The sequence below is a fragment of the Perca fluviatilis genome, chromosome 15 (assembly GCF_010015445.1).
Source record: "Perca fluviatilis chromosome 15, GENO_Pfluv_1.0, whole genome shotgun sequence".
Lineage (NCBI taxonomy): Eukaryota > Metazoa > Chordata > Actinopteri > Perciformes > Percidae > Perca > Perca fluviatilis.
In genome coordinates, this window is record NC_053126.1 from 8,998,571 (window position 1) to 9,019,265 (window position 20,695).

Here is a 20,695-nt window from a genome sequence, read left to right on the forward strand (position 1 = left end):
AGTTATTTACATAGCGTTAAATAGCCTATATTTTAAGCCCTAAAATCATAAATAAAATGCTCCTATAATACTTCCTTTCTGCTAGAGACAGCGTGAAACTGTTTTCTTTTTACTTATTTAAGCAACATTACACAATTTCTCCACTGCGCCTTTTCTCATATCCATTAATACTGTATGTCCATATGTGGCTGCTTACAACAATGACATGTTTTAGTCACTGTAAACCAATATTACATGTCAGCCACAGCGGAATTTCATCCAAATTCAGCACATACTTTTTAACAATTACCTGAATTAAAAGGCCATACATAGATTAGAGCAATTACTTTTATAACAGAAATTATCACATGAAGGTAAAATCTAAAAAATCATGACAAAATGCAACAGCCCAAAACAGAATATGCACCTACATACAGTATGTATACAGAGGGTATGTTTTACCGTCACGGGATGTACGTACAGGGATACTGTTGTTACTGCTGCAGTAATACTGCATGTACCCTTTATACACTATGGACCCCATAAAACAAGTGTTACAATCTGTTTGGGAGATTGGGGGAAAACACACTATAACCTCTTTTGACGTCAGAGCCTGAATAGCCACATTCCAAACTTGCTGAGACAAAGACATTTCCACAGTACTAACGGGCCTTTGACCATCACACACAAAGCATTTACATTTTTACTCATCATACCTGTAGAAAACTAGCTTCACCATCTACTTTAAAATAGTTTATTTATGTTCTTTTTACTGTATGACCAACTTTCAAACTTGATAAAAACAGAAACAGAATTAATTTTCTTTATGTACTTGTATAAAGGCCGTTGAACCTGAGCCAGACCATACAACAATGATAGCAATAATATATCACATCCATACGCAATGGTATCGGATCTTTGCTCAGTATTAGCCGATACGCAAGGTCAGGTATTCAAATCGGAATAAAAGAATCTCTAGAATATACTGAACACAGCAGAACAAAATGCAGTTTACTCCCCCCTCAGGCAGGTAATCCCTAAAATATCTACAGTTTTCTTAAGGCAAAGGTATGGTTTTCCATTTATTAATATAACAGAAACCCTTGCTCAGGAATTTCTGGTTTAAACTTTGCTAATAACAAATCAAATGTACAAACAAATCACCCATGTAGCTTTAAGTGGATCCTTTCTCCTTGGTTAGTTCCTTGTTGAGGTCGATATCTGTGAGCTGTCTGTCATTTTTCCTGAAGGTGTTCCGTCTTTGTGCTTGCATGCTATATGCCCAGGCTCTGTCCACACCATGTCCCTCAATCCTGCAGGGTGTCCAGTCAGGGAAGGGAAAACGACCAGCTACCATTAAGGCATCATCAGGAAGCTCAGCCTCCAACTTCTGCTGTAATAATGAAAGCTAGGAACACAAGAGCACAATAGAAAATTACTGCAATGTTAAAATTGACCCTTGATAATGCGCATCTGAACGCAACAGCACCTCAACCATGTGCTGACAGATTCTTCCTAGTTTCGTAATGCCTACGCGTGACCCACCACACCTAATAATATTAATATCTCACACCCATATGTATCGACATCAAAACATTTGAGACTAGATATGGTCTTACATTTTGGATATCGTAATATGACACAAGTGTTGTCTTTTCCTGGTTTTAAAGGCTGCAATACAGTAAAGTGATGCAATTTTCTGAATTTACCAGACTGTTCTAGATGTTCTGTTATTTGCCTTTAGCCACTAATTCATTATATTGACATTATTGATGATTATTTATCTAAAATCTCATTGTTTTCTTTTTGTGAAAGCACCAAAAGTCAATCCTAAAATATTGCAGAAATATCAACATTGATGTATATGGGCAAACATATTGTGATATTTGATTTTCTAATTTTTCTCATTCAGAGCTGGGCGATTTTCATATCGCCCAGCTCTACGTCAAGGGATGTACTATACACAGGAATACTGTTGTTACTGTTTGTACTAAAAACACACAAGCCACCTTTAACGTCCAAAGCCTGAAAAGCCACGTTCCACACTTGCTGAGACAAAGACATTTCCACAGTACTGAGGACATTTGACCATCACACACAAATCATTTGCATTTTTACTTCATCATACCTAGAGAAAAGTAGCTGCACTACAGAATCCAAAATTTCTTTTTAAATTGTCCAATTACACCTGCCTGTTTAAGGATTATTTTATCCCAGCAAGGTAAAAACTAAAAATTCAAGAGAAAATGCAACAGCCAAAAACAAACCCACATGGAGAGTGTGCACACAGGGTATGTTATACCATCAAGGGAATACTGTTGTTATATACCCTTCATACACTATGGATCTCTATATTACTCACCACGCTTGGAGCCAAAAACACCGTGACATTCTTGCATTCTGTCAAGTCGACCTGAAGATACAAGGGAGGTGGTAAATAGGCCACTTTATTAACAATTCAGCATAAAATAACACAAATACACGGATCACATAAAAAAACAATGTTCTTTCAGTATTCAAATGGCCAGAATAAAGTAAACCAGAAGGGCAACCTAGACCACTAGGAACAATGCATGTGTATGTGAGGGAGTCTGACTGTGTCATTCTTGCTATCTTTTTCTAGTTTGAGCAGACATTTCCATTCAAACTATTATGTTGTTGCAATAACATTGTTGCCAAGACAAATTACAATAATACTGTAAAATGTTCTCATTAAATGGTGGCCAGTGTAACAAATTTGAACAGGAGTGTTAGTAATGTGTACAATTGATAAATGCCAAACCTTCCAGAGATCTTCACGTCTGTACGACACTTTTTCATGATGGCCTGCTCTCCATGCATGAAAGCGGGACATGAGAACAAGCCAAGGGTTGAGCTCATAACCAACAGCAGGAGTGAAACCCTGCCGATGGGCTTCCAAGACCTTTAGGGTTCAAAATGACCCCGGTCAAAACCCATTGCTCTCCAGTGGAAGAAAAAGGAGCCCAAATATGCTTATACTTACAATGCGACCATCACCAGATCCCAAATCTACAAGGCCTCCCTTTCGACCTCTCAGCAATGTCATTACATGGTCTACTTGAGCTTTGCTGGCAGGAATGTATGGGACCTGGAAGACATTTTAAAGAGCTTCTGATAAAAACATGTACAATTAGTACAAAATGAGTTACATCAATAGTTATTGAAGATGTAGACCATACCTGTAGCCTCAAGGGGACTTTTCGGAAGCCTGGCTGGAGGATTCCCACCCACATAGCATATACAGCAAGCCCACTGCCAGCAGCTATCTGAGCAACACCCCATCCGCCGATGTCCCTGGTCTTGAGCTCAGCAAAGACCTTATCTGGTCCATTGTCATCCATTCCTGTATGAAATGTGTAGCATGAGCTCTAAGTTAATTTACTTTTAGAGAACAAAACTCACAGGAAAAGGGTTAGGCTACACAATTAATGTCTTCTTTTCATTGTATGAAATAGTATGTTTTGCGGCGGAGGGCTAGAGGCCTTAAAATATAGGGATAGTGTAATGTATGTTTTAAACACATTTCTCCCCATATCGGTGTACCATTTGGTGGTCATAGTGTATTACCCTTGGAGAGATTACAAAAACATTAAAGTTATTAGTGATTTCTCCAGGAATTATGAGTTGACTTGAGCAGCTTGAACACTTTTAAAGTAGTTTCCCCTGAAAATGTCTGCATCACATTTCCGGAACTAATGTTAGGAAACTCGGATTTATTTTGCAAACGGACCGGTCCTACGGGTTAGGTGCTAATACATCCATGGGTAGGTGCGGTACGCACCGCACGCACTCTTTCAGGTCAATGAGATATTTCTTGTTACTTGCTCCGTTGTTGCGGGGTTATGTTGTGTACGACAACATATGTTTATGCTAATCTCAGTCAGACAACGTCTGGATACACAATTACTGCACATTTCTGAAGACGTAATCTCTGTTGTTTATTTGTTGTTGTTGTTACGGTCTGTTGAGAGCGCAGTTTTCTGTGAGACATATTGCGACACAATGTTTTCTCGGTACCTTTTGAGGCTTTAACAAACCGGTTAATGCGAGAACTTTACTCTCGTCTCCGACTCGTAAGTGGAACATTACAGCATGTGAATATAATTGTGAATAAATCGCCGAATTCAAAATAATTTAAAAGCGCACAGTTTTAGCCCAATAGGCGTCCAAAACAAGTTAAACTGTTCGCCCCTCAGTGGCTTATTTAGATATATTAGTTTTGTCGAAAGACACTTCAGATATGACATTATTGACACCATGTGTATTGGGTGAGAATGTGTGGTTGGCTGTGTGGCGTACTAGCATAACTTCTGCAAATGACGTGCGTATAAAGCTGCAGTGGTGTACACCGGCCTGTTCAAATGTGTGCGATAGGCTAATTAGAACTGTATGGTGATGTATCGGTAACGTTAGTACACAAAAACATAAATCAATCTCCCTCCCTCGCTAACTGTGTATGTGCGCGCGTAGTAACCTACCTACTAGAGTGCAGGCGATTCTTCTGCGTAGTAAGAAATAGAATCCTGCCGGAGCCACTGATGGCCACTAGTGTAATGATGGCTGATCCCTGTAATGCTTTCCTTTTTGTTGTTGTTGCCCGTTTTATAAACAGTGTTTCATTCAATTAGGAAAAAGCAATAATACATTAGCACTCCTCATGTTTTAATTTAGGTTAGAATAAAGTTGTTGTTCCATTAGAGCAAAATACTTTTATTTGAAATATATAACAGATGTACATTTTACATTACAATACATGTCACCCCATGTATCAGTTTATCAAGGTTTTAAAAATATTTAGTATCACATTCAGTATCAAAATAATTTGTAAAGACCAAAAATCGACTTGAACAAAGAAAAGGGAACGTCCACATCCAAAGTGGCCTCTGAAAAACTGCAACCGCTTGCAAGAGGAATTGTCCATGTCAGTTGCTGTCCGCATCATCACTGATGATCCCCTGCAGGTTGGCCCAGTCGGTTCTCCTGCGCCCTCTGTGTGAATCGTTTTCCTCATTACTGTCAGAGCCGGAGTTCAGAGTGTGCAGATATGTCGAGGACTGAGGCTCGCTTTTTTCCTGCCATGCTGAGGCTGCTCTGCGTTTAGGTCGACCTGAGAGAGGCATCCATATTAGTGGTTCTAATAATCAATATTTGCATGTGCAATAAAATGATAAACAATACTTGGGACTGAATCACTTCAACATTATAGACATAGTTGCAAAAATAGCATTACTATAGGTCAAGGGCGTAACTTAGGGGGTGAAATCTCCACTTTTGAGCAAAATTGAAATTCTGAATGTCAAACATTTTCTGCATTTTGGTGAATTTTTCTGCAACAATTTGTTCCTTTTCTGCATCAAGTTAGGGGCAAATGTCTATTTATGTAACACCCCCCCCCCCATTCCCCCTGTAAATTACAACTATGCTATAGGTGCACTATGCACTTCTTGATCCAACCAGGTTATAAACCACAACTATAGGTAATATTTTACACTATGTGGTGTATGCAGCATGTTTGATACTGCTTTGGATGGTGAACAGTTGCCTATTTGAGAAATTAGTAAATGTCTAAAATTCATTTGTAACAGTACAGTATAATGACAAACACCCTTAATTTAAAAGCATAAATTTTTTTCAATGCAGTGCATACAAGACACATTAACAACACGTTATTTTTACAGTCCATGTGTGGTTGCTGGGGTCTTTAATGTTCTTTTATGCTATGTGCAAAGCAAATTCCCTAGGGGGCAATACAGGTTTCAATTATTCAAGTTGTTACCTTTTGTGGCAATGATGTTGCTGACATCAAGCTCTGCTAGTTCCTGAGTTTCCTCTCTTTTCATTCGGACTATTTTGCACTTCTTAACAGATGGCTGACCTGTGTGAAAAGACACAAATGCACATTATCACTTTAACGCATGGTTCCCCGAGTTAATCATATTTTATCAATTACAACTTTTGACATTGTTTACAAATGCCACACTGCAGTTTTACAAACTGATAAACAGTGTACTGAAGAGTTTTGTTTTGGGCTTATTCTTTTATAAGCACACACCAAACCAAAACCTATCACTGTATAGTAGTTCAACACATGGAGAAAAAAGGGGGAAAGCAAGAACTACAGAGGTAAGGGCTTGGTAAATGTCTTGGCAGACTGGTAGTTTCAATTTGATATTTTTTGTGTAGGCTGGGTGTGAAGTTGGTCTTCTGGTGACACCACAGAACATTAGGAGTCGATTTTTTTGGGCCAGAAATTTCCCTATTCTCTTACCCTAGCCTTGATGCCAGCAGAACTTAGCCCCGCCCACAACATTTGAGGTTGGGAAGTTCGGTCTGGACTTGATCCATTGTGGAGCAACTAGGCTTGAACCAGAGCTGTTCGGACCAATCAAATTGTCAGGGCGGGCTTTATACGATGATGGACAGATGATCAACAGTAATGTAATCAACCACGTCACCAAAGAGCGCTTGGGTTGAATTTGTTTCCAACAAAGATGGCTGCCATTGCGTCTGTTATAGAAGATATCGACAGCGCATTAATTTTAAAAGAGGAACAGAGAACCGAGATCACTTATGTTTACACATTGCCACACCCATCCGCACGAAACAGAAATTGACGCCTCTGCCTTTGCTCTGTCGAAGCCTGCCTTTGACTTGCAGCTTCTGTGACGTCTGTCTCCGTTGCTCCGATAGGTTGTAGGTCTATTCAACTGAGTGCAGAAGCATTTTCGTTACTAGCTCGGTTGAAACACGCCCCATAATCACTGCGCGTCAGAATCTGAGTATGACGACGTCAGGCTACTTTTACCCCTTAGAATCAACAGAAAATACATTCAAGATACCTTATAATTAGACAAATGTAAAAGAAAGTGCAGGAATTATGCCCTGAATGTGTGGCCTGTTAATAGGTGAATGTATTCCCACTGACCCTGGACACCAAGTTCTTCGAGCTCCTTCTTCAGAACAGCCACCTGGGAGCGAACAGAGCGACAGCCATCGAGGAGCTTCTTGTAATTGGGCCTCAGACCACAGAGAGAAATGTAGCGCTTGAGCCTCACAACAGCTTTGTCACCCTGCTGGATAATTTTGAGGACAGACAGGTTGTGAAGAAAAGATTACATTTACCTAATTTACACCGGTTTCAGTGATCCATTTTCAGAACTTGAGCTTTGCTTTTCTACCAGTCATCTTGCACGCCGTCTCCTGACCCATCAAAGGAATACTCAATATGAAGAGTCAGGACAAAGGGCTGGACACTTACCGACTTCATTCAACTTTACAAAGCTCGTTTGTTTTGATCGGACTAGTTTAAATTGATGACATCACGTATGGGCTCACCTTTTGACCTCTGTCGCTTTTTTCTTTTTTCACGGTTTTCTTCTTTTTATCATCTTGTGAATTTTCTTTTCCGCTATTCTTTTCATCCTCAATTGAGGGGAGTGACGATGAATCGGACTCTGGGTCGTTATCTCTCTTTTCCACCGAGACTTTTTCTTCTGCATTACACAAAGTCATATCACATGTCACATACAAAAAAAGTGAAAGTAAATACCATTTATGTATGGGATATGCAAGTATAAAGTTTGCATAGTCACCTTTTTCACCATCATCTGAGGAGTCATTGCCGTTGTTTTTTTCACTCGTTAGTGACTTGCTATCCGTGTCGGTTCCATTCTCTTCATCACTCTCTGATGACGGTTGACTTGTATTGCTGCTTCTGGTCTCTCCAGTCTTTGTAGCATTTGCTCTTTTTATCACCATTTCTTTTGGTCTGTCATCACAGTCACTGTCATTCCTCTTTTTTTTGGACTTATTAATTTCCTCATCTGACGAGTCTTCACTGTTTATCCGCGGTTTACGGTTTCCATTTTTTATTCGCTTGGAGTTTTTGCCCTCTTGCTCTGCATCCTCAGATTCAGATTTAATTTGCGCTTCCTCCTCACTTCCAGTTTCACCTTCCTCTTTGTCTTCCGATTCTATCATTAGCCAGGCAAGAAAAGACAACATTTCATTGTTTACAATGGAGCAACACAACTCAATGGTAAATGAACAAACCTCACTGGGGATAACACAGACAAGGTAAGGTTAACAGTCGCAGCGCTGCCTTGAAGGAAACGTGGGGGGCTTAAAACACCTTCGAGCAAATTACACTTATGCTATAGGTGCACTATGCACTTCTTGATCCAACCAGGTTATAAACACAACTATAGGTAATATTTTACACTATGTGGTGTATGCAGCATGTTTGATACTGCTTTGGATGGTGGACAGTTTCCTATTTGAGAAATTAGTAAATGTCTAAAGTTAATTTATAACAGTACAGTATAATGACAAACACCCTTAATTTAAAAGCATACATTTTTTTTTAAACATACATTTTTGCTAACTTTACATCAATGGTGCATAAAAGACAAATTAACAAGATGTTATTTTTACAGTCTATGGATTTTATGTTATGTGCTGTCATGTATGGTTGTTGGTGTCTTTAATATTCTTTTATGCTATGTGCAAAGCAAATTCCCCTAGGGGCAATACAGGTTTCAATTATTCAAATTGTTACCTTTTGTGGCAATGATGTTGCTGACATCAAGCTCTGCTAGTTCCTGAGTTTCCTCTCTTTTCATTCGGACTATTTTGCACTTCTTAACAGATGGCTGACCTGTGTGAAAAGACACAAATGCACGTTATCACTTTAACCCATGGTTCCCTGAGTTAATAATAACAACTTAACTTTTGACATAGTTTACAAATGTCACACTGCAGTTTTACAAACTGATAAACAGTGTACTGAAGGTTTTTGTTTTGGGCTTATTCTTTTATAAGCACACACCAAACCAAAACACCTCACTGTATAGTAGTTCAACACATGGAGAAAAAGGGGGAAAGCAAGAACTACAGAGGTAAGGGCTTGGGAAATGTCTTCGCAGACTGGTAGTTTCATTTTGATATTTTTTGTGTAGGCTGGGTGTGAAGTTGGCCTTCTGGTGACACCACAGAACATTAGGAGTCTGTTTTTTTTGGGGCCACAAATTTCCCTATTCTCTTTTTACCCCTTGGAATCAACAGAAAATGCATTCAAGATACAATTAGGCAAATGTAAAAGAAATTGCAGAATTATGCCCTGAATGTGTGGCCTGTTAATAGGTGAATGTATTCCCACTGACCCTGGACACCAAGTTCTTCAAGCTCCTTCTTCAGAACAGCCACCTGGGAGCGAACAGAGCGACAGCCATCGAGGAGCTTCTTGTAATTGGGCCTCAGACCACAGAGAGAAATGAAGTGCTTGAGCCTCACAACAGCTTTGTCACCTTGCTGGATAATTTTGAGGACAGACAGGTTGTGAAGAAAAGATTACATTTACCTAATTTACACCGGTTTCAGTGATCCATTTTCAGAACTTGAGCTTTGCTTTTCTACCAGTCATCTTGCACGCCGTCTCCTGACCCATCAAAGGAATACTCAATATGAAGAGTCAGGACAAAGGGCTGGACACTTACCGACTTCATTCAACTTTACAAAGCTCGTTTGTTTTGATCGGACTAGTTTAGATTGATAACATCACGTATGGGCTCACCTTTTGACCTTTGTCGCTTTTTTCTTTTTTCATGGTTTTCTTCTTTTTATCATCTTGTGAATTTTTTTTTCCGCTATTCTTTTCATCCTCAATTGAGGGGAGTGACGATGAATCGGACTCTGGGTCGTTATCTCTCTTTTCCACAGAGACTTTTTCTTCTGCATTACACAAAGTCATATCACATGAATTTTTTTTTAAAGTAAATACCATTTATGTATGGGATATGCAAGTATAAAGTTTGCATAGTCACCTTTTTCACCGTCATCTGAGGAGTCATTGCCGTTGTCTTTTTCACTCGTTAGTGACTTGCTATCCGTGTCGGTTCCATTCTCTTCATCACTCTCTGATGACGGTTGACTTGTATTGCTGCTTCTGGTCTCTCCAGTCTTTGTAGCATTTGCTCTTTTTATCACCATTTCTTTTGGTCTGTCATCACAGTCACTGTCATTCCTCTTTTTTTTTGACTTATTAATTTCCTCATCTGACGAGTCTTCACTGTTTATCTGCGGTTTACCCTTTCCATTTTTTATTCGCTTGGAGTTTTTCACCTCTTGCTCTTTATCCTCAGATTTAATTTGCGCTTCCTCCTCACTTCCAGTTTCACCTTCCTCTTTGTCTTCCGATTCTATTGTTAGCCAGACAAGAAAAGACAACATTTCATTGTTTACAATGGAACAACACAACTCAATGCTAAATTAAAACAAACCTCAATGGGGAACACAGACAAAGTAAGGTTAACGTAGGTCAGGTAAGTGAGACTATCTGAAATAGCAACTGCCTCTAATGAGTGGCATGACAAACAAACAAAAAAAAAAAAGTGGTTCTCTGTGCAACAGCTTATCGGCGATTCAGCAACTTAGAGTTGCAACAGTTAGTTGAAAAAAAATCTTTTGCCGTTTGCCGGAAATTTTTATTGGCAACTCTTGATAATCAATGCAATATTTTGTCATTTTAAAGAAAAATGCCAAACATTTGTTGGTTCTAGCTTCTCAGATATGACGATCTTCTGCATTTGTCTATTCTATTTCACTGTAAACTGAACGTCATTGGGTTTTGGACAGTTGGTCTGACAAAAGAAGACCTTTGATTTGATAGACTGATGGACCATTTTCCAGCCCAGCAATTAATTAAAAATAAATCATTATTTGCAGCTCTAGTTCTACTGTAAATTATAGTCCAGGACATGTTTTACTGAGTAACTAAAGTGCACAGTAAAACATGCTATAGATTATTAAAACTACAGGCTACATCTAAATGAATAGAAAAAGAAGTTATAACCTACCTGATGATGAGGTTGACTGACGACGGGATTTCTTTGCCCTGGATTCATCATCATCGTCGTCATCATCATCATCTTCTTTACCACTTATGATCTCGTCATTTTCCTTGTCTCTCTTCCTTTTGTTTCGGGGCTTCGCAGTCTCCAACTCACTTCCATTTTCATCTTTTTCCTAGCAGGAAAAAAAGAGCAGGATGACCGTAATAACTACAGCACTAAATTATCCCCCTAACAAAGCTAAAACACTCAAAGAAACACGTACAAGCTGTGTGGGATGGATAATTCATATACCTGCATTTTCATGAGTTCCTCTTTAACCACCTCTTTCATGACATTTCTGGCCTCTGGACTTAGTGATTCACATCCCACATGTGCCAGATATAGCCTTTTTAAAATTCCTAAGGTCAGTGTGCTGAAATAAGACATAAAAAAAGATTAGGCTACATCATGGTGTGTGAGGGGAGGAGGTCATTGACAAACTTGAGTCTTTGTGTTTTTGAATACAGACTGAGATCTGAAAACGATAACATTTAACATACCCACATTATACTGAGTGACAAACGGATGACTGTTTATATTGATGAGCTGCTGTCAAAGGTAATTCAGTTTGTTTAATATTACAAGTAATCACTACTGGGATATTATGGAATATCAAATCTCAGATCATAATTTCATCTACAAAAGCCATTGAATTAAACTTTTGGCCTTTGTAAGTAAACTTTCACAACAAACTGGAATACATTACTTGCGCAGCAAATTGTAGGTTTGTGGGCACTACTGTTCATACAATTTTCTTACAGTGGATTAAAACTACCATCGGTGTTTTTCAATTTATGTTTATAAGAAAATAATTTTCATGTAGATTCGTTTAAAGTGCACCGTTTATATCATAACGTTAGACGATTGTGTGGCATTGTGTATTTTCTCTTGGCAGCTATCACTGACACGAACAACTTTTATCAAAGCTACTTGCTTCCTAAAATGAGTTACATTTAGCGTAACGTTAGCCAAACGAGGCTAATATCAGCGTCGTATTAGGATGACTTGTCGCAATTGTAAATGGCGCATTAAAGTTACAGCCACTGAAGTGTTTGCGTTAAATGCGCAACATGAAGCTGGTTATTTATTTATTTATTTTTATTTATTTATTAAATAGCAGTGTATAAACAAGTATCGTTACGCGCCAGTGTGTACATTTTATTGCTGTCTTGACTGCCTTGGTCCTTAATGTTAGCTAGTCCTTAATGTAACGTTAGACCAAAGTTAGCAACAATTAAATAAACACACACACTCAATTAAAAGCGCTTAGGCCTGTGTACTTATTCTCGGTACAAGCAGCATTTGATCAAGCAACTCCTGAATGCTTCAACTTTACCTGAGGTCTGGCTCATCACGGAGTTGAGCACACACAAACCTGCGGATACCTGCTCTTTCCTTCTCAGACACCTTCATTTCTAACTATGGCTATTTGATTCTTTTTGGCGGCAGTAGGACCCCCCGGAAGTTACAGGAAGTGACGTCAGACGAAAACACGTCCTTTCAAAATACAAAATATATAACTTTGGACAACTTGTACTTTTTCTAGAAATTAAGCAAACCTGATAACAATACTACTACTAATAAATATATATATATAGTTAAAATCATTGAATACAATTCAAATAATCCATGGCACAGCATCTGTTAAGATAATTCTGTCCTACCCTGTGGGTAACTTCCACTTGTTTTCTGTTTTGTGTTGGGAGTCCATTTCTTTATTATACTTTAGGAAAGCAGGTTAAAAAAAGACAAAGAAGCTAAAGTTGGATTTCACAAGTAATTTAATCAGAACATTCCCATGACCACTATTGGACGGAAAAGGCAAATTAGTGCATATTTGAAGGTATTCCAAGATGATTTTTTATAGAGTGTCTGAGATACATATTGCTCTAATACAATGTTTTTTTTTCTTCCAGTATTAGGTGTGATTAGGTTTACACAAGACACTGGTGAATATCAAAAAGGAAATGTGTATCCTCTCCCTGAGGAGAAGAAAAATAAGTTTTATTTGCTTTTATCATCACTGTGTGGCCAATTACGTTGAGCAAATTTCAGTGGTTTGGTGTAAAACATACTGTAAAGCGAAAGTGGAAGATCATGGCTCAGAATAAAACACTATCAAAGAAATGGTCACGGTTCATCTTGAAACATTAAACTGAAATGTAAGTTCAATATTTAGTCATTTGCAGGAGTAAATTCAAAATCTGGTGTGCTCCAAAGAGTCCGTCATATCGTTCCAAACATTTTAACTCAGTTGAGCACTAGTCAACACAAAGATTGCATACAATACAAAAGTTAAATACCAAACAATAAATTAGGTTCATAAATTAATTAATAAAAACATCTTGAAGCAACAGCAGTAAGCATTTAAATAAAGAAAATGGAGCTGCTCAACAATCTCATTCATAGACAACATCCCTAAAAATGGCTACTCAGTTTTATTCCAGTGTTAACATATCTAGGCTAAAATTGACCGTCCTCTGTTTATCACTGTCAGGCAGCATATCAGTCCAACTTATGAAAAGGCAACAGATGATTTACAACCTGAATAAGTCAAACACAGAGGAGGGTGCCAGTGCATGTCATTAACACCCACATTAACAGGTGCGGTGACCGTTGGGATTTCAGGCCCATTCAGTAACTCGCAGGAGGTTCCTTAACATTTGCAAAGTTCGATTTATGCCAGTTTCATTTCCCAGGTAATTTCCTATTTAAATAATGTACACAATTTGTTCTCTTGTAAACAGAAGCATTTTTCACATCCAAACGACTCTTACTTCAGTTACAGATCAGTCATCAACTCCTACATTTCTGTGAGGCGACATCTAAAGATGTTTAATGAAATAACTACCTACCGAGCTATTGCCATGTTCGAGGACATCTCTTTCATTCTAGCATCCAAGAAACAATGAACATACACAAAGTCACTCTCCCGTGTCTTATGTTTTCACATTATTAGTCCTTATACACAGTTTGCTGACCGTGCCCTCTTTCGTCATGCATTATATGCCTCCGTACGTGGATCCGTCTGACTCGCCTGTCGCCTCCCGTAGCGCCCTCTTCCTCAGCTCCCAGTGATGAACCTGAGCCTCTGGAGTCTAAAAGGTGTAAGCCTCCGGGACCAAATCCTCTGCCATTCTCATAAATGAGGATATTAAGGGTTTCTTCAAAGATTCGAGCCTCAGGAAATTCCACCTAAAAACAATCAGTTCAGTTTCAGAACCTGGTATTTTTTTGGTGCTCTATAATTCATTTCCCACCCTAGTCAAAAGAGTAACATTGATACTTTTACTATAATACTTATAACAAAAAATAATTAGACATAACAAAGTACCTACTTTAATTACCATCAACAGTTTAAAAGAATTTAAGAGGCACTCAGGAGGGTAAAGTTTAAAAAGCTTTTATTATATTTCTTGACTGAATCATTTATCACTACTTTACCCTCCCGACTGCCTGTGTCCTTAAACCCTTGTACACTTGGATCCCCAAGCTGAAGAGCACCGGAAGGACACACTTTCTACACACCTGAGCAGCACTCCATGCAGACTGCATTGTGACTGAGCTTAAAAGAATAGTTTCACATTTTAGAAAATACGCTTTCTGCCAGAGAGTTAGATAAGAGAATCAATACCGCTCTCTAGTTGTTCGTTAAATATATAGCTACAGCAGGTTAGCTTAGCATATAGACTGGAAACAGCTAGCCTTGCTTTGTCCCAGATATGCGTTAACTAGTTATCTTTAGAGGTGCTTCCCATCTTTGTGCTAAAATGTCAAACTACTGCTTTAAAAAAGGACAATTCCGGCACAAAATTAAACTAGGGGTTAATAATGTGTACCGAGTTGACCGTTCTCTGGGATCTGTTTTCATGCTAATCTAATGTGTCTCTAGCTTGAAACAAGCTACCGCAAAACCGGTGGTTACCTGCTAACGCTAGCTTTCGGGGCACTAGGTAACCAGTAACCAGTAACATAGCTCAAACACAGTGTTCGTGATTCAACTGCTCATAGCTGTTTTCTAAGATGGCGCCTGAATGTAAACATGAACGCTATGGTCTTTATAATCTATGTTTTTAATAAACTGTCTGTACACTTACAAAGTTCTCAATGCTTTGGTTTGCATGTACGGACCCTCCTTATGTTACCGTTTAAGTGTGGTGCTATTTTGAGCCTTGCTAGTGGTACAAAATAGTGATTTACCAAGTGCCCCGAAAGCTAGCGTTAGCAGGTAACCACCGGTTTTGCTGTAGCTTGTTTCAAGCTAGAGACACATTCGATTAGCATGAAAACATGTCCCAGAGAACAGTTGACTCGGTACACGTTATTAACCCCTAGGTTCATTTCGCGCCAGAATTGTCCTTTAAGGACTTGGTTTACACAGTATGTCATGCTTACTTTGGTCTGCTTCTTCTCTGTGGCATAGACAATGGAAGTGCAGCATACTTCAGCAATCTTGCGTCCTTCGCCGTAGAAAGACCAGCAGCAGATCTCATCCCCAAGCACGTCTTTGACAAACAGGACGCGGCCATTAAATCGGAGCACGAGTTTGTCAAACAGTTCAATGTTCTTCAGCAGGTTATCATCAGAGTTGCTGGCCACATGGGAGAGACAAAGAGTAAGTAAGGATCAACTGAGAAGATCAACAAGCACTTTTCACTCAAAATGAAGTGATTACGTGAAACACTGACACTTTGTTATGGCAACATCTGGTTTGTTAAATTGCTTTTCGGACTCTCTGTAGGACACATGCACAGTCTGCCTTGGTTTTTACCTGGTGTAAGAGTATTTGTTGTTTCCTCTGTTGTTCTGCAATTTTACTACCGGCTGTAGAAACAAGAAACATGCATAAATCCAGGGAATATTGCAGTCTAAAAGTGGAACATTGTCTTCAGAAATTCAGTTAACAATAAAACAAATTACTGAAAAATAAAAAACAGCAGACTAAAATTTTCACAGCTCACAGTTCTAAATCTCTTCAAGTCATCTATCTAAGGCTACGTTTACATGTGGCCCGCTATTTTCATACAACGGACATTTCACCCTCTCCGTTTTCAAAATAACATCGCGCACAGCTGTCAGTTATGTATGTCAGAACCCGTGTATGTATGTCAGAACCCGTGTGTGTGTGTGTGTGTGTGTGTGTGTATGTGTGTGTGTGTGCGTGCATGTATGCATGTATGCATGTATATATATAAAAAAAACAGGTTTGGCATGCTCTTGACGGCATATATATATATATATATATATATATATATATATATATATATATATATATATATATATATATATATATATATATATATATATATATATATTCACACTTCGAATATATATATATATATATATATATATATATATATATATATATATATATATATATATATATATACGTCAAGAGCATGCCAAACCTGTATGTGGCAGAGTAACGAGAAGCTCAAGACCACGTTAGCCAATCAGAATCCTGAAAATAGCAACAGCAGAAACTAATCACTTCCTCTTTCTTTTTTGAACAAAGATGGCGCCAGGATGCAAAATTACGGATCCCACTATGGCCACGCCAAGACCCACCCTACGAAGCAGCTCGATAGGTTGGGGTTAGGCATTTCACCTCGACTGGTTAAGGTTAGGGTTAGAGGATTGGTCAGGGGATAGGACCTGTACATGTAAGCATGGACGCCTGGCCAATAGTAGCGCGTGAATGCTATTGAAGGACGGGTCTTGGCGTGGCCATAGTGGGAAGAAAAAAATATTGCCACCAGGATCGACTTTCTCAGTTTACGTGTAAACAAAGTTTTCCAAAATCTCCACTCTGGCCGGAGTTTTTAGAAAGAATCGTTTTCAGAGGTGAATTTTCTGTTTGCGTGTAAACGAAGGGAAGTTTTTCTAAATAACCATGTACGTGTAAACGGGGTATGAGTCATCTTTTTTTTTAATTCTGTACAGAGAAACAGTCAAACATTTGGTACACAGGACAATTAGGGTTTCCCAGCTGCTAACCTGACACACACTTGTCAGTGGTCCATTTGATGAAGACAAAAAAAGCAATTTACCTTTCTACAAGTAGCAATCATCTTCTGTTCTTCTTTGGCTGAGGTGATCATGGGGATACGACACACAGTTTCAAAGACATCCTTTTGTTTCTGAAGGTAAACAAAGAAAGGACACTGAAACACATCTGCAACTAAACACTATTTTGTAAGTATCAACAAACTGGATAAAAAAAATAATAAATTCATAATCTAGGATCTATCTTAATCTCAGAATTAATGTGAAACACCCATCATAAGTTTCTTGTTTAGTCAGACAAATCGCTATTTACCTGCATGGCACTGAGGCAGTGCTGGACGAGTCCCTGGACGCGATAATACTGGGCCTCCTTCAGAACCTCATCCAGTTCCCTGTGCTCCTCCGGAAGTGGTACTGAGCCATCTCGTAGGAAGTTCAAAACCAGTCCAAAATGTCTGCCACACCTATCCAAAACTACCCAACCTGGGATGGCAGGAACAAATATTTTCAGACATTTGGATTTTTCAGTCAACTTTGTTACTTTGTGTGGTAGGCCAGTGGCCCCAGTGTACATCCATTCATTTAGAAATAGCTAGCATAGACACACATTTTCCATACAAAACAAATCGTATAGGCCACACCATGAGCACACAAGATAAATTGGTAGTGCAGACAATCCTGTAGTGTGTGAGAGGGAAACTTTCCTACCAATCTCATTACAGTATTTGAGACGTTTGAGCTCTTACAGCACAAAACTGGATCACACCACTAGTGTTAGACTTGATGTCCAAGTTCATGAAGTTGTAGAATGGCCCTCCATTGTAGAAATCACATTTTACATCTGAATGAAATACACTGTATGATAAAAGATCAAGGCTTAAAAGGTGATATGTAAAAGTTATTTAGTAAATATTTAGTAATATTGAATGTACAGTGCTAAGCATAAGTGACTTCATCCATGCTAAAGTGAACTAAAAAGAGGAAAAAAAGAAATCATCTTTTGGAAATTGATCTTAATGCCTTAATTAAAAAAAATTAGGAAAAATCCAACATTTAAGGACACCAATTTTCTTTGTGAATGAATAATGTATCGTAAATAAATAAATGTTCTTCCTTAAAATACAGGGGGCATAAGTAAGTACACCCCTATGTTAAATTCCTATAGAGGCAGGCAGATGTGTATTTTTAAAGGCCAGTTATTTCATGGATCCAGGATACTATGCATCCTGATAAAGTTCCCTTGGCCTTTGGAATTAAAATACCCCCCCCCCCCACATCATCACATACCCTTCACCATACCTACAGATTGGCATGGGGTACTTTCCATAAGATCATCTCTCAATGCAAATCAAACCAGCTATTAGGCTAAGTGAAATAAAACCATTATTAAGGCATTAAGATCAATTTCCAAAAGATGATTTTTTTTATTCCTCTTTTTAGTCAACTTCAGCATGTGTGTATTCACTCATGCTTAGCACCGTATATACATTCAGATCACTGATATCAATGGCACAGCCCTCAATACATTAAACAACAACAATGTGGGTCCAGTAAAAAGGTTAGTGCTCACTAGACAGACACATCCACTCACCTTCTGAGTCTATGGAAACCTCTGTTCCTCCATTGCATATGCTCCGCAAGAGACTGTCCTCCTTGCTTAATGTCTGGACAGTGGTATAATGCAGCGAGCCACCCACATTTAATTTGACATACTTGCTTCCTATCAGACCACAATTTCGGAGCTCATCTGTGTTGTGGAAGACAGGCTGGGAAACAGCAGACTGGGTAGAGTCAGCAGCATGACTGCCTACTGAAGCCTCAGCAGACATGGGGCTGAAGATTCACTTCCTGACTGCAATACAGAAGGATGTGATGGATTAGGAGTGCAGGTCTGGACTACAAAAAGGGTTGAATAATTCTTATGTATTAATAAAAGGGCAGTTACTATATCAGTGGTCTCTTAATTGACAACTGAGTGGGTAAACCATGTATAAATCGCTGAATCTAAAGTACTCTTTTCTTAATTATGATAAGATTATTTGTATTCACAAAAGCAGCACAGACACCAGATGTGGTATTACATCCAGCGTAAAATATTGAAATAGCTTATAACCATGGCAAGGTACACTGGAAAATAAAGCAAATATTTGGATGGGGATATGCATGTCACCATGCCCCACTGTGTGAATTAGAGCAGTTAAACTCCTACCGACGATGCAGTAGTCAACAAACTCAAGAACTTGTAGTGAGAACAACGCTGGACCACAATAGCTTTACGTTCTCCACTAATTGGACAAAACACAATGATGTGAACATACCCTAAATGGAGATCAAATGATCATTTTATTTCCAAACTGCAAAACAAGTTACATTAAACTGACTAAATAATCCTTATATGTAAAGTGCAGCATTAACTGCCAAGCTTTTGTCACACCTCATCTCGGTGGGATTCAGGAAGCACTGTGTCAGACTCAGAACAGCCCTTATTCTTTGATATAATACGTGACCCTACAGAAGCAGCATACACGTAGAATGTCCTGTCATCTGTGGTCCCACAGCAGTGGTACAGCAGAACATAGCTAACGTTATCACCAAAGTTAGGCTACTATCGATATAATGTTAGCAACTAAGCTGGCTACAACCACAAGTCACATTTGCTCAGAAATGGCTGAGATCCAGTTAACGTTAGCTAGCTAGTTAGAGAGTTAGAGAGTTGAGATGATATATGGCAAGTTATCAGGCTAATCAAATCAAATAATATTAGGTTACGTTAGCTAGCTTATAACAAAATGTACTTACCACACTGAACATCCAAGGGAGCTGCAAGAGTGAACCTAACGTTAGATCAGCCAAGATAGCTAGCTAAATGTGTAACGTTAATCGGCCAGCTATTGATAATTAGCTATCCAGATAACACTAACAGCCCGTAACGTTACCACACAGGTGAATTTCCAACGCAGCTAGCTAACGTTTGACATCTCATTTTAATCGCAGCCAGCCTAACGTTAGCTAACGTTAAATCATAGGAGGCTAACAACGGCTATCCTACGCTTTAAGATAGCAATGCTTCTTTGTTTTGTATCGCTTCTTGGCTGAATATTCAGAAACTAGCCGTCAAAAAATGCTAACTGCTAAATTAAGAACGGCCGATTCCATTGTTGGACATAAAGATTATTAACTGATGCTAATAGGATAAGCTAAGTAGGTCACTCGGAAACGAAACTCGCACATCTTCTTCCGCTGCTGTCTTCTTCTTCTACTTCATCTTTGTGTTAAACAGCAACTTGTGATGTGACTTAGCGCCACCTTATAGAAGGGAACCGTGTGTTACTAATACAGTAATACAGTACACATGGTGACTTCTACACAAAAATAGTATGCTTTTTAACATAGTTTTCAGATGATGAAAGACTGTGACACCAACATAGTTGTATACATTTACAGAAATGATCACGACACGATTACGTTCGTTATCATCGATTGGTCACTGTAGAGCGAAATACCTGATTGTATTTATAATCATGAGTCTTTACTGCACTCCAGTGGTCACAGTGAGGAACTGCAACTGTGACTAATGCACAGTAATTTCAGTATAAATAGTGTTTTTAAAATTATAATATGTACAATATATACTTTATACTAGTGTAATTTTTGCAAATAACAAAAGTAACATTTTATCAACAGTTTCCTGATGTTACTCAATATTTGATGTTTATCAAGCGGGATGAAAATGACCTGAATGGTCATTTTCTATACAGTCATTGAGAGTCATGTGCGTTTACCGCCCTCTAGTGGTCACA

At 38.7% G+C, this 20,695-nt stretch overlaps 3 protein-coding genes across 5 annotated transcripts; all 3 read right to left on the reverse strand.

Moving 5' to 3' along the window:
• Positions 1-309: 309 nt before the first annotated feature.
• On the reverse strand, positions 310-4,581 carry antkmt (adenine nucleotide translocase lysine methyltransferase). 2 transcript variants are annotated; one of them, XM_039825593.1, is made up of 6 exons: positions 4,479-4,581; positions 3,180-3,343; positions 2,984-3,088; positions 2,762-2,902; positions 2,342-2,392; positions 310-1,387 (listed from the first exon to the last, which is right to left on the reverse strand). In XM_039825593.1, the coding sequence occupies exons 2-6, from the start codon at positions 3,339-3,341 to the stop codon at positions 1,154-1,156; spliced, it is 693 nt and encodes a 230-aa protein (XP_039681527.1). In that variant the 5' UTR covers positions 3,342-3,343; positions 4,479-4,581; the 3' UTR covers positions 310-1,153. The 2 variants fall into 2 exon arrangements, with proteins under 2 accessions (XP_039681527.1, XP_039681528.1); XM_039825594.1 differs by having other exon boundaries at positions 4,483-4,578.
• A 113-nt stretch (positions 4,582-4,694) lies between these two features.
• Positions 4,695-12,361, reverse strand: hirip3 (HIRA interacting protein 3). Of its 2 annotated transcripts, none has more exons than XM_039825591.1 (12): positions 12,226-12,361; positions 11,142-11,262; positions 10,854-11,022; positions 9,822-10,196; positions 9,572-9,729; positions 9,162-9,309; positions 8,558-8,656; positions 7,593-7,973; positions 7,336-7,493; positions 6,926-7,070; positions 5,777-5,875; positions 4,695-5,107 (listed from the first exon to the last, which is right to left on the reverse strand). In XM_039825591.1, exons 1-12 carry the CDS (start codon positions 12,300-12,302, stop codon positions 4,923-4,925), a joined length of 2,115 nt encoding a protein of 704 aa, XP_039681525.1. In that variant the 5' UTR covers positions 12,303-12,361; the 3' UTR covers positions 4,695-4,922. The 2 variants fall into 2 exon arrangements, with proteins under 2 accessions (XP_039681525.1, XP_039681524.1); XM_039825590.1 differs by having other exon boundaries at positions 6,926-7,073.
• Positions 12,362-12,652: 291 nt separating this feature from the next.
• On the reverse strand, positions 12,653-20,170 carry kctd13 (potassium channel tetramerization domain containing 13). The gene is made up of 7 exons (XM_039825761.1): positions 19,695-20,170; positions 18,487-18,747; positions 17,209-17,378; positions 16,940-17,029; positions 15,661-15,713; positions 15,285-15,480; positions 12,653-14,084 (listed from the first exon to the last, which is right to left on the reverse strand). Exons 2-7 carry the CDS (start codon positions 18,722-18,724, stop codon positions 13,845-13,847), a joined length of 987 nt encoding a protein of 328 aa, XP_039681695.1. The 5' UTR covers positions 18,725-18,747; positions 19,695-20,170; the 3' UTR covers positions 12,653-13,844.
• Between the last annotated feature and the right edge of the window lie 525 nt (positions 20,171-20,695).